Consider the following 13,833-nt stretch of genomic DNA (forward strand, 5'->3'; position numbering starts at 1 on the left):
GTTGCTGCTGGGCGGCTAACGCTTTCTTAGAAGAGTTTCCAAGATGAAGAAGACCAAGGTGTAAGAGTTTTTCTTGTTCTCTTATTAAAGAATCACAAAAGGAATCAAAGGAAGGGGACTTGTAGGCTTGTCCTTGAGAAATGAAAGCTTTTCTTGTAGAATGGAAGGTGGAAACATACACAGAATAGGCTGGTCCCAACTTAGTAAGAATGGAGTAGATAAGGCTACTATCTTCTTTCTTAACCTTAACACCTTCTAAGAGAAGTCTAAGGTTCTTGAACTTGGACAAAAAATCTTCAATGCAAGAAAAATTATTGGGGTCCAATGTAAGCAACTCATTTTCAAGTTGATGGGCTTTAAGTTCATTTTTAATTCCAAAAACTTTAGTGATCTGTTTCATTGCTTCTTCAAGAGTATCAAGTTCTGCAATATGGAATCTAAGATCTGGAGAAATAGACATCCGTATCAACCCACGTGCTTGATCTTGCCTATTTTCCCATTTAGCTGCCTTATCTTCATCTTTCGGTTTGGTTTCTTGGCCTGAGTCTATTATGTAGAGACCTTTACTTCTAAGTAAATCCACAATGTAGGACCACCATTGGAAGTAGTTGGTGCTATCAAGAATAACTTGGCATGGACTTTCCATTTTAACAGAAACTGAAGCTATAGGTGCTGAAACTAAGTGTTCCAATGGAAAGATCTCGAAAAATTAGGTTGTTTCAAAAAAAAACGGTTCTGAAAACGGCTTCCGGATGAAGAAGTTATGGCTTTTTGAAGAAAATTTGATGAAGATGTCGACGAAGTGCGGGAATGTGCGGAAATGAAAAATCTGCCCCCACAAAAAGGAGACTTGAACTCAAGACCTCTACTCTCATTAATTAGCTTTGGACCAAGTGAGCTATACAAAAAGTTTGAGAGAGAGAGGGGGGGTTGAAGCTTTGGGTTGCGTGCTTGCTTTGAGAAAGCTCTTTTTCCCTACAAAACAAAAAACACAAAACCCAACACGGACATACAAAAAAAAACGAACCTTGCAGCTCAAAGTTAGCTTTAGCCGGAAACTAAATATTTTCCTCAATGTTTCTGATTTTCCGAGATCACACTAAGACGCAGCAGAAAAGAGCATACGCATGAGAAAAATCCTTCCTTTCTGTTTCTGATTTTCCCAGATTGCACAGAGTCACGGGGCAAAGAGCATACGCAGAAATGAAAGGTATAGATCCGGTAATAAAAAAAGCTAAATAAACCGAAACTGAAATAAACAGAGAGAAAATAACTGTAAACTGCAAATAAACACTGTATACCTCCAGATCTTAAAAATGACGCAACTAGGGCTACCAGAAACCTTTTCGCGTGAAACGAAAGGGGTTCCTCACTGGAACAGATGCTCCCAACACAACAGAGCAGTCCTCTCAGCCCGAAAGCAGTCAGAAATAGTAGATCTAGGAAACGGTAGTCGGATGCAGTTCTACCGGCTTCAGATTTGGATCACCAACGGACGCGGCCCTCAAATAGCTCTGATACCATGTAGGAATTTACAGGGTAAGTTCCTCAGACAGAACACCAAAGGACACCACTCACACACAGATCACAGATCAATACACCAGTATTTTGACGTGGTTAAAACCCTCAAAGAGGGAAACAGTCCACGGCCTGAGCCAACGCGGCCACTTCAGGCAATTTATTAATAAAAGAATGAAATTTTACATAAGCTTCTCTCATGAACGGTTAACCTACAAATGACCCTCCATGCTCTTTAAATAGAGATCATGGACCAATCGGGTGTTAAGCCACGGATCAAGTGTCGGTAATACCGAGGAGAGAATGAACCGTCGGATCACTACAAATCGTGACCATCGGATTGTAAGTTACAAAATGTACATAGTAAAGAAACACACTTTACCTAACTCTATACTAGACCAAGTTATACTTAACTATTTCCTATGTGTCGGAATATCCTAACATATAATTAATTAATTATATTTAATTAAACCATTAATCCATAATAAATATATTCCCATCATTAATATAGGCTTATTCTAATTTTGGTATTGATTAGATTGTTAATGCACAATTAACATTAAACAAAGCATTTACACAATTTAGCACCATGATCATAATATGACTGAATTTCATTAGTAGTAATTTCATTATATTAAAATGGAGTTTCTACCATAAATCAAATGTCACACTGAGATGCTCTATTATACAAAAATGTTTATAAAGGTCATAATCAATGTAGGGGTCTTACAAAATTACTTCACACAAGTATCATCTTCAAATGTCCAAGTAGATTACAATTGTATACAAGTCACCTCACTTAAGTATGGGAGGGTATTCACATGACTTTATTAGGTTCTTCCAACCCTGTGAGGAGGAAAATTTCCTAGGTCAACACTTTCAAATGATAGGTGCAAGTGATTAACGTTATGGCTTGGGGTTTATTTCCTGAAAAGTGTCAGTCATATACTAAGTTATCAAAAACCATTGTCCATGAGTGATTTTGTAGAGGGAGCACTTAGCTGTTTGAGTTACCATCCCTTGCCTTTGTTTTTCCAAAGCCCCCAATATTTGCATTTTTCTTGCTTGCTTTGATATCGCTTGCTTAACAAGCTTTATGGATTTATCACTTAATAATGATCATCAAAGCCTCCTATTTGTGCCACTCCTAGACAGTGAAGGAAAGACGCCAACGAAGGTCACACTAGACTAGGGACATATGATAGCCACCAAGGTGAGGTAGGGAACAAGTACACAACAAATAGCATTCTATAATCCAAACACAAATTGTGATTCATACAAGAATTCCTTAAACATTAAATGAAATTACTTTAATGTAATAATGGTTAAAGCGCCTCATAATAGATGACCCACCTTCATTGGACGAGCAGGCTAGATTAATGAATATATTGACCAGATCATGGATGAGAGGCATCTGAGGCTAGCTATCTATGGATCATGGTAGGGATGCTGGTTGGCAAGCTACAGCATAGGAGAAAAATTCTCTCCTAGGATCACCAATGTATTTGGATGGGCAACATCTCTAATGCAAAAACCTTGTCTAATCCCTCTCTGATATTTAATATCACCCTTTAACAAGAATTGAATCTAGTAGAAGCACTCAAAACCCATCATAGAAACTTGAACCTTGATATAGTGATTGCCACTTTTTAACATGGTTGGCACTATGATTTCACCAAGCTAAAATCTCAAGTCCATGACAATGATAGATTTGCAAAGAAGCAAATTTCAATGTTAACAATAGATAAAAGATCTAGTGATATGCTGTCAAAACTGTCGTAAAAGGGGTAACTCCGAGTGTAACAATAGATAAAGTATCCAATAACATGTTGTGCAAACTGTTGTCATATATATACAAGGCAAGAGACACATCTACCCTAATGGACACAAGTCTATATAAAAATTATTGAATATAATAATAGTAACCAGAAATATTACAAAAGCGACCATAACACAATCTTGATAACTCCCACCTTGAACATCATTGGAGTTTTACTACAACAAAAGTTGGAATTGTACTGTAGATGGTGACTCTTCCATATTTGTCCTTTCAGTTTTACTTCTTCAAAGGAACCTTGGATGTTCATTTTTCACACCAGTCCCTGCTTGGATGTCTTTTTTATCAACCATAACACATTGTTAAAATTGGCAAATTGGCAAATTGGGCCAAACTCCACATGGATCATCTTATTTATGACAGCTCATATTTTTCTTGGATTCCTCTCTCTGAGAGGTGTAGGATTGATCTAGAGATCATCCGATTCCGACATGTACAAATGAAGTTATCAATTTATTTTGATTGCGGACAAATTGTCAAGGTCGGCCAGCAAACTTACGTAGGCTCAGAAGCCCAACAGTCACGTTTATTCATCCTCAACATTTGCTATAAATACATGATGCCTTAGCCTCATTTGGACACGCTCATCTTCACACTTCTCTCTCTCTCTCCTCATTGATTGGGTACAAATTTCTGGGCCTCTCTCTCCACACGTCCGAAATTTTAGGAAAGCGAAATTTCAGGAGGCTGAAATTTCAGGAGCGCAAAATTTCAGGAGACCAAATTTCTAGATAGTTTGACAAAGTGTTGACCAGCATGCATTGACCTCCTTTGACTGCGTTTTTGTGAGGGCTATCTCTGTTTGGGCAGGCCACATTTCTAGGCACATAAATCGAGGCTAAACATTGACTATTGACTAGCGTTGACTACAGCTAGGGCTAACTGTGAGTGGGTTGTTTGACCAGACTTTGACTGGGCTGAATTTCATTGTTTTGAAGGTTGTTTTATCTTGTTGTTTGGAGGCTGAAGTTGACTAAAATTGACCGATTTGCTGAGGATCAACTCTGCCTTGTTGACCAGCGTTGACTTTTCTGGTTGGGGATCTTTTGTTGTTGTTATAAATTACCATATTTGTAAATTGAACTGTCTCTTTTCGCTGAACTATTGAAGACTAAAAGAAGATTTGATCAAGGGTTCCCCACATTGAGGTTTGTCCCTGGCTAGTGCCACATCTTGTGTCCTCTTGTCTTGGCTTGTCTTCCACTGTTTATGTTTATGTTATATCTGCATTTTACTGTCATGTTGATGTGATTGCTAAACTGGATATTGATATTGGGCTAATAAAGAAATTGAATTAAAATTGCTCTAAAGCATAGAACATACCATTGTTGCCTAAAATTAACATGGTATAAGAGTTGAGGTGCAGACAAAGCCAAAGCAAAGAGTGAAAGAGCAATCACCAAAGGCAGTTGGACAAGGACAAAAGGTTCAGTGGGTTCCTCATCCTACTTCCCGGCTAAAGACAAGCTCCATGATAAATCTGACTATCATGCATGGAACATATCTCTTGATTTGACCTTGGAAGAAAAAGAAGTGATGGACTATGTGCATGGTAAAATCCCTGAACCTCCTTCAAATGCGTCGGCTGCTGCGAAGACCAAGTACAATAGAGTTGAAGTCAAAGCAAAGAAGATTACCAGGGATTCCATTGACAAGCATCTGGTGGCCTACATCTCTAAATTGAAGACCTCCAAGGAGATCAACAACAGGTTGGTCTACATGTTCAAGGTTAGTAATGCTAATCAAATTCTATTTCTCAAGAATAAGTTGAAGGATATTAAGAAGGGCAAGGATGAGGATATTCAATCCTATTCCTTCAGGATTACTGAGATCAAGAATGATCTACTCTCGATTGGATAAGTCATTCCTGATAGGGAACTTACTCTCACCACCCTTGGAGGACTTCCACCTAAGTGGTATGTATTTAGAACCACTATACTCAACAATGATTGAATTCTAGGGTTTGAAGAATTGATGTCGAGATGCATTCAAGAAGAAATTAGAATGGTGGAGCAAGAAATGCCTTCTAATAGAAGCAACTCCACAGCATTCTCCGCTCATGCCAAGAGGAAGAACAATGCACATTCAAAGAAGCAAAGTCAAGGAAGACTAGGATTCAAAAATGGATGGAAGGGAAGATGCTTTGTTTGCAATAAGTTTGGCCACTATGCAAGGGAGTGTCCAAATAGAAGGGACACATCGCATGATGATGATCACAATCATTCCAGGGGCAACTTCAACAACAACAATCAAAGGAATGGCAGGTCCAATGGCAAAGGAAAAAGCAATGTGGAACATCTAGGAAATGGTCGACCCTCCAAGAAATCAAGGAACTCCAGGTATGAAGAATCAAATGTTGCTAACAATAAGTAAAAAGAGTATTATCTTATATCAACCCGCTCCACTGCCTCTCCTACGGACATTTGGGGAATTGGCTAATTAATAGTGGTGCCTCAAGGCACTTCACCAGATACAAGGAAGCCCTCTCTAATCTGATCGAAAAGGAGACAAACTTGGAGATCATCCTTGGAGACGATGCACCTATCCCGTGAAGGGAGTAGGGAATGTTACCCTTCAATTGAATCAAGGTAACACTATTCATTTGCAAGAAGTACTATATGTACCTAATCTCAGGAAGAACCTGGCATCCATTTTAGCCATGGAGGACAAAGGATTTAAGGTGGCATTAATCGATGGAAAGGTATGTGTTTGGAAAAGAAATTTTAAAGATGCTTTTACTCTTGGGTTCAAGGTTGACACTTTGTATCAAGTTGGAGGAAGTCCATTGGGAACCATGTCTTGCGACACATCTCTACAATCTGAACTATGGCACCAGAAGTTTGCCCATCTTCATTGTAAGGCCCAACCCGATGTGAGACAAATGGTGACAAGTATGCCCGAGTTCAAAGTATAGCATGAAGGTGTATATCCGAGATGTGTCGAAGGAAAAATAACAAGGGAACCATTCTCCTCAAGTAACAGCAAGACCACAGATATATTGCAATTGATCCACTCCGACATATCTGGTATGATGCCGTAAACTCTTTGGGAGGATACTTATATTATCTCACCTTTACGGATGATTATTCTCACAAGACCTGGATCTACTTCTTGAAAACACGGGATGAATTGTTCACCTGGTTCCGACACTTCAAAGCCTTGATCGAAAACCAATCCGAGAAGAAAATCAAGATATTGAGGACTGATAATGGGACCGAGTACGAATCCAATGAATTCCAAGATTATTGCAAAGAAGCTAGCATTAAGAGGGAGACTAATACACTCCTGAGAAGAATGGTGTGGCTGAAAGGAAGAATCGCCCTATTGTAGAAGCAGTTTGCATCATGCTTCATGATCAAGGCCTTCTGAAGTTCCTATGGGCTGAAGCTACAGATACCGCCGTGTATGTTCAAAATCGATTCCCTCATCAAGCATTAGACTCCAAGACTCCCGAAGAAATGTTCACTGGTAAGAAACCCGATGTCTCTCATTTTATAATTTTTTGAAGTCTCATATATTTTCATGTGTCAAAAGAGAAAAGAAGCAAATTGGGTGTGTCTAGGAAGAAAGGAATCTTTGTGGGCTATAGTGAAAATTCTAAGGGATATAGAATTTATGTGGCTTGTCAAAAGGAAGTTGAGATAAGTCATGATGTCACCTTCGACGAAGATATGGCCCTCAGGAAGATCAACAACCTTCCTATCCTAAGGAAGGACAAAGAAGCTGACACTGGAAATCAAGGTTCAAAAGAAGACGAAACGATGCCTAATGTTGATGAACCTAACGATCCTATTGATCCTCCCCCAAAAGGAGACCCTCATGGCTTAGGGAGACTCTCGAAGATGCCAAGAGACACATTGCACCAAGGGGGACTTTCTGTGAAAGCAAGAAGTCGAACAGGTATCAAGGATATTTGACCGCCATGAGCACTATCATTCAAAATGAGCTTCCATCATTTGAAGAAGCCATGAAGCATCAAGTATTGAAGGATGTAATGAATGAAGAATAAAAGTCAATTATGAAAAATGATGTCTGGGATCTGGTCCCTAGACCCCAGGACAAATCGGTTGTCACCTCTAAGTGGCTCTACAAAATCAAGCATGGAGCTGATGGAAGTGCAGAAAAGTTCAAGGCTTGCTTTGTTGCGCAAGGCTTCTCTCGAAAGGAAGGTGTAGATTACAATGAGATATTTGCACCTGTCGCCCAATACACCACCATCTGCTCAATCATATCCCTTGCTGCCTCGCAAGGATGGAACCTACATCAAATGGATGTCAAGACTGCTTTCTTGCATGGTTCAATCAAAGAGGAAGTCCATGTGGAACAACCCGAGGGGTTTAAGGTTCATGATCGGGAATCTCATGTATGCAGGTTGAAGAAAGCTCTTTATGGATTGAAGCAAGCACCTCGGGCTTCATATGAGAGGATCAATAGCTATCTGTTGAAGCTAGGGTTCACTAGAAGAGAAGTCGATCCGAACCTTTACTTTAAGGTTGAAAATGATAAATCTCTCATTCTGGTACTTTATGTGGACGACCTCTTTCTGACAAATGCAGACCCTCTCATTCACAAATGTAAGAGGGAGTTGGCTTTTGAATTTGGGATGAAGGACCTAGGACCGATGCACTATTTCCTAGGGTTCGAGGTCTGGCAAAATCTAGGTAAAATTTTCTTCTCTCAAGGAAAATATGTTGTGAAGATATTGGAAAGATTTGGGATGGTGGACTGCAAGCCTGTGACTACTCCAATGGAACTTAGCTTTAAGAAGTTATGTGGTAGTGCTACTGAACCTGAATTGGGAAATGCTTCTGAGTATCGTCAACCCATAGGAGAACTGAAGTTCTTGGTGAACTCTCGTCCGAACATATGTTTTGATGTTAACACATTGAGCCAATATATCGTTGAGCCTCATCATATACATTGGATTGGTGACAAGAATCTTCTGAAATATCTTCGGGGCACAATCACTCATGCACTGAGATACATTGTTGGAGATGTGAGGTTGCATGGTTATTCTGATGATGATTGGGTTGACAATGTGGTGGATCGCAAGAGCACTTTTGGATGTTGTTTTTCTTTAGGTTTTGCTTCGATATCCTGGATGAGCAGGAAGCAGAAATCATTTGCCTTGAGCACCGTCGAGGCTGAAACATAGCTGCTAGAATGGCCTCCTGTGAAGTTGTCTGGTTGAGGAGCTCTTTAGTGAGTTGTTTGGACATGTGGTGGGTACCACTGTAATCCTTTGCGACAACCAGAGTGGGATCTGATTATCATAGAGTTTCATGTTTCATGATCGCTCCAAGCATATAGATATCAGGTCCCACTTTAACCGGAATATGGTACAACGAGGAGCAATAAGGCTCCATCACATTGGGACTAATGAGAAGGTCACCAATATTCTGACAAAGCCCCTAGGTAAGGTCAAGTTCTTGGCCTTCCGAGAACTTAGAGTCGTGGAGAGACCCTCTTATGAGGGTCCTGTATGAGATGGACATTGAGCTCTAGGAGCTCCGAGGGGCTTGGGGTACTTCTTGGAGCAATGAACAACCATAGGGTGAGTGGTTCAGCCTTCCCCTAGTGGTTTGATGTGTACAGGGAAGGTGGTTCAACCTTCCCCTGCGATACCCCTTGGCGACATGTAGGCAGGATGAGTGGTTCATCCTTCTCCTACGAAGACATCCCACCCATGCAGTCTAGGACTCATGGGAAGTACCTCTCATCTGGGCAATGGGTAGGGAAATGAGGATAGGGACCATAGTACTACCAATGGACACATCGTGTACCACTATACTCCCTATGCTAGGATGACCGATATTGATCTGGGATAAATAGGAACTGACTTCGGGTCAATAAGAGTGGTATGAGACACTCTCTTTTTATTTGGGACTGACTTCGGGTCAATAGAGAATGGTATGATACATTCTCGATAACTTCTTCTTCTTCATAGTTCAGCAGAGCAATGCAGAGCAGTGCATTGATGGCAGAGATAGTACAGATCAGCGAATGGATTAGCAGATGGAGTTCTCTCTAGTTGAGAAGGAGTGTCAAAATTGTCAACTAGGGCCAAACTCCACATGGGTCATCTTATTTATGACAGCTAATAGTTTTCTTGGATTCCTCTCTCCGAGAGGTGTAAGATTGATCTAGAGATCATCCAATTCCAACATGTACAAATGAAGTTATGAATTTATTTTGATTATGGACAAATTGTCAAGGTCGGCCAGCAACCTTATGTAGGCTCAGAAGCCCAACAGTCACGTCTATTCATCCTCAACATTTGCTATAAATACATGATGCCTTAGCCTCATTTGGACACACTCATCTTCACACTTCTCTCTCTCTCTCCTCACTGATTCAGTACGGATTTCTGGGCCTCTCTCTCTCCACATGTCCAAAATTTCAGAAGTGCGAAATTTCTTGAGAGTGAAATTTCAGGAGGCCGAAATTTTAGGGGAGCGAAATTTCAAGAGACCGAATTTCTGGACAATTTGACCAAGCATTGACCAACATGCGTTGACCTCCTTTGACTGCGTTTTGTGAGGGCTATCTCTGTTTGGGCAGGCCCATTTCTGGGCACAGAAATCGAGGTTAAACGTTCATTGTTGACCAACGTTGACTGTAGCTAGGGCTGACCGCAGGTGCGTTGTTTGACCAGACTTTGACTGGGCTAAATTTGACTGTTTTGAGGGTGGTTTTATCTTGTTGTTTGGAGGCTGAAGTTGACCGATTTGCTAAGGGTCAAATTTGCCCTGTTGACCAGCGTTGACTTTTCTGGTTAGGGCTCGTTTGCTGTTGTTATAAAGTATTAGATTTGTAAATTATACTATCTCTCTCTGTTGAACTATTGAAGACTAAAAGAAGATTTGATCAAGGGTTTCCCCACATTAGAGTTTGTCCCTGGTTGGTGCCACATCTTGTGTCCTCTTGTCTTGGCTTGTCTTCTACTATTTATGTTTATGTTCTATCTTCATTTTACTATCATGTTGATGTGATTGCTAAACTGGATATTGATATTGGGCTAATAAAGAAATTGAAGTAAAATTGCTCTAAAGCATAGAACATACGGTATACCATTGTTGCCTAAAATTAACACATATCAAGTAGCTATTAAAAAATATTTGTCATCAGCATTCCTAAATCTAAATGCCACTTCTTGATGTCTATGGATTCGTTATTTTCAATGGAGAATATTCCACTTGGTTTCGAATCATGTTGTTGAAAATCTTATTCTACTATGCGTTTAAAAGGATTTCTTCTTTATTTGTGTTTACAAATTATTCTCTACTTGCCATCTCTGGCATTCCCGCATAAAATTTATTGCATACAATACTTTAGATCCAACCATCAGTCTATTTCAATTCCAAAATCTTGATTGAGTAGTTCTATGTGTTCTTTGTAACATGCTCTAGATTGAGTAGTTCTATGTATTCTTTGTAAAGAACAGACATATATTTACAATTTTGCACTTTAATGAATTTAACAATATCCCAATTTGCTATAGAAGAATATAATTATTTAATGTTTATAATTTTTATGCCTTTGCCATGCCTTCCTTATGTCACTTTTTCATTGCATCATATATAAGTTCTTTTATTCAATGAACTAAATAATTTTGTATTTATCCCTCAATCACCAAATAATTTTCATATTCCCACTTTTATTATTTCCCTCAACTACAAGCAGTTGTGATTGATGGACTAGTCTAATAATTAATGAACTTCCACAAAGCAATATACCAACCATTTGCATAATTTTGCACAAAAATTAAAAAGCAATGCTAGAATATTGATTTTTAAAATAATGTTGAATGTTGGTTTGTGGAGTAAAATGAATAAGATATAACTAAAGTTTCCCTACATCTATTTCGTTCAATTAGGGAATATGCCCAATGTATTACAATTTGTAACGTAATATAACCATGAAAGGAGAAACTACAAGTTGTCTTATATCTTCAAAAAATAGTAGTCATACATAAAATACTAACGCGAAGTTCATATAGTTTAGAAACAGTTATGAATCCTTTATTTTCAACCTCTTTACACTCTCACAACATGTAGAACAAGACAAAGTTATGCATATTTCAATGAATTCAGAAAGACATTATTAAAAGTTTCTTTCAATATGGAATTTAAGCTAACAGTGAAAAATCATAAACAGAAAATATTTACTCAAAAGAAGATATGCTCGCTAATTAATGTCTAAATACTATGAGCTAACCAATACCTGCTCAGTTGTCCAAGTACTTTGTCTCCATCTCGCTGTTCAATTGCAATGCTAATCCTTTTCAACACTTCGTAACCCTGTGGCAAAGTGTAAATTTCAAATTAGAGTTGTGGAATGCAAAAGATGGACTAAAATTTATATCAGAAACTATGATCATTCATGGACAGTAAGCACCAAATAAAATGAATTTTTAGGTGATAAAATACTAGTAACAGAAAACTTTTTCATATTCGAAAATTGGGCTCCATCTCTGTGAAATATGCTTTGGGGTGACAAGGCTTAAACAATTTGGGAGGGTGCTTTGACTCCTAACCCCATTCCATTTAACAATGCACCCGCACCCACACCCACACCCTGTTAGAATTTCCACACACCTTAGGTATGATATATTTCATAACTAGAAGCATAAACACACTAGCAGTGCCTAACTTCAAAATGACTTGCACAGCAGAAATATAACAGCAATGAGATCAATATAGTACACAAGAATTTATGGCCCAAATTATTTCTTATTAGTCCTTCAATAAGAAAACCTTAGGGCTCTCGTACCAGGGATCATGGCCCTTTACAATCCTTGTACAATTGCCAGTAAATCAGGTCTATCCTTTGACCAATACAACCTACAGCTGAAGCGTAGTCCATTAGGCTCTCATTGGTCCAAAAACAAAATTTACAGCACGTAATTTACTTGCTGTACATACCTGGGCAGATCTCTTTAGCCCACTGTCCTCCTTGCCTCTTTGCAACCACTTCGCTATCCACCTTGACTGAAGACTTCTGTCCACTTGATGTAGAAAACTAGGATGCTTCTAGCCCTCCTAAAACTGCCCAGCCAACTCCTTCTGGCTGTTGTAGCCCACTGGCACCTCTGGACTACTTCCTGGTGACTTGGCAACCCTCCTGGCATGCCCAGCTCACCCCTCAGTCCTTGTTGTACCTTCAGCCAGCTTCCAGTAGCCCTGAACCACCTCAGATCAGCACCTCGGCCCCACTGTTTCACCTTTATCCAGGCTGCTAGGCCCTACAGCCTGCTTGCGGCCCTTCTACCAGTTTCTTAACACTCTTGGCCAGGCCTACAAGCTACCTAGACCTTCCCGCTAGTCTCTTCAGGTAGATTGCACTCAGTACAGCCCTCAAACATTGGCACGGACTGTCCTTTTGCTCCACCAAACTTTCCCTTGTGCTACTTGGCCTCCATATCTTGGTTGCAGCTAGCTTACTCCCTTTCTCCACAAGAGGATCTCCTTCATGTCTTGTGTTTTAGCCTCTCCTTTGGCCTCTATATATACTTGTCCAAGGGGTGTGAAACCCCAAGTGGGCTGTCCCTTGGCCTTGTTGGCCGACCTAAGCCGACTTAACTCATAATTAAATTAAATTTATTAAATCCATTTTCTTGGGTTTCAAGCCCACTCCTTTGGGTCTGTTACGAACAAAGTTCGTACTTCACGGAGGAATGCTCTGATGCCAATGTTACAAACAAAGTTCGTACTTTACAGAGAAATGCTCTGATACCAATGTAATGACCAAAAGTCGTATATGCAGTGGAAATCTTTAAAATACTTCAAAGACGTAAATGTCCATTGTAAGACATGTAACTATATATTGAATATTGTATAAGAATTGATATGAGATATGAGATGATTATAAATGAGAATGAGGGCCTGCTTATATACCCTAGGCAAGTGCCCTTTCATGAATGGTCATGTCTCTAAGACATGCCTCTTCATTACTAACTAACTAATTATTATTTATTATATTTATATTTATATTTATATTTATATTTATTACTTTTATATGAATTATATTCATAACATTGTCTCTCTTTTCAAGAAGTTTTGTCCTCAAAGCTTACTGAGAATATCTTCTCATCTCTGAACTTTCATCTTCGTTGATACAAGATGATATGATGCTCTGAGTGATAGGCAAAATTGTTGTTCTGAGAACGGATCGGACCATCCTAGATTAATCTTCCATGGAATCCTCTGATCTCTAGAAATTTGTGATGAATAGTTATCGTAGGACTGGATTCTGCAAGCTTCAGTATTCTTGGGAACATAAATTTGTCGTTTATGTTCTGAGTGATACTAGTACGTAGATTGATTGGAAAGTTTGTTCTTGTGATTCGGATGTCGATAAATAGTTCTTCTAGTTGGACTTTCCCTTATCATGTTAGTGGTTGTCTCCTTATTTCCTCCAGGCGTTGTTGTTGTTGAGTTGGCTACTGAATCATCATTTGGAATGTCCATCGTTTGAAC

General features: G+C 39.3%; 1 protein-coding gene across 1 annotated transcript in view; it reads right to left on the reverse strand.

The window, feature by feature from the left end:
• Positions 1-13,833, reverse strand: part of LOC149175888 (poly [ADP-ribose] polymerase 2-like) — a 392,573-nt gene that overhangs the window by 258,202 nt on the left and 120,538 nt on the right. The window contains exon 10 of the mRNA XM_089419781.1: positions 11,579-11,655. Within this exon, the coding sequence (XP_089275907.1) occupies positions 11,579-11,655 (77 nt within the window). The remainder of the gene's footprint in view (positions 1-11,578; positions 11,656-13,833) is intronic.

The sequence above is a fragment of the Pinus tabuliformis genome, chromosome 4_1, assembly GCF_031772625.1.
Source record: "Pinus tabuliformis cultivar Carrire ecotype Pingquan chromosome 4_1, CPIR1, whole genome shotgun sequence".
In the NCBI taxonomy this organism is placed as follows: Eukaryota; Viridiplantae; Streptophyta; class Pinopsida; order Pinales; family Pinaceae; genus Pinus; species Pinus tabuliformis.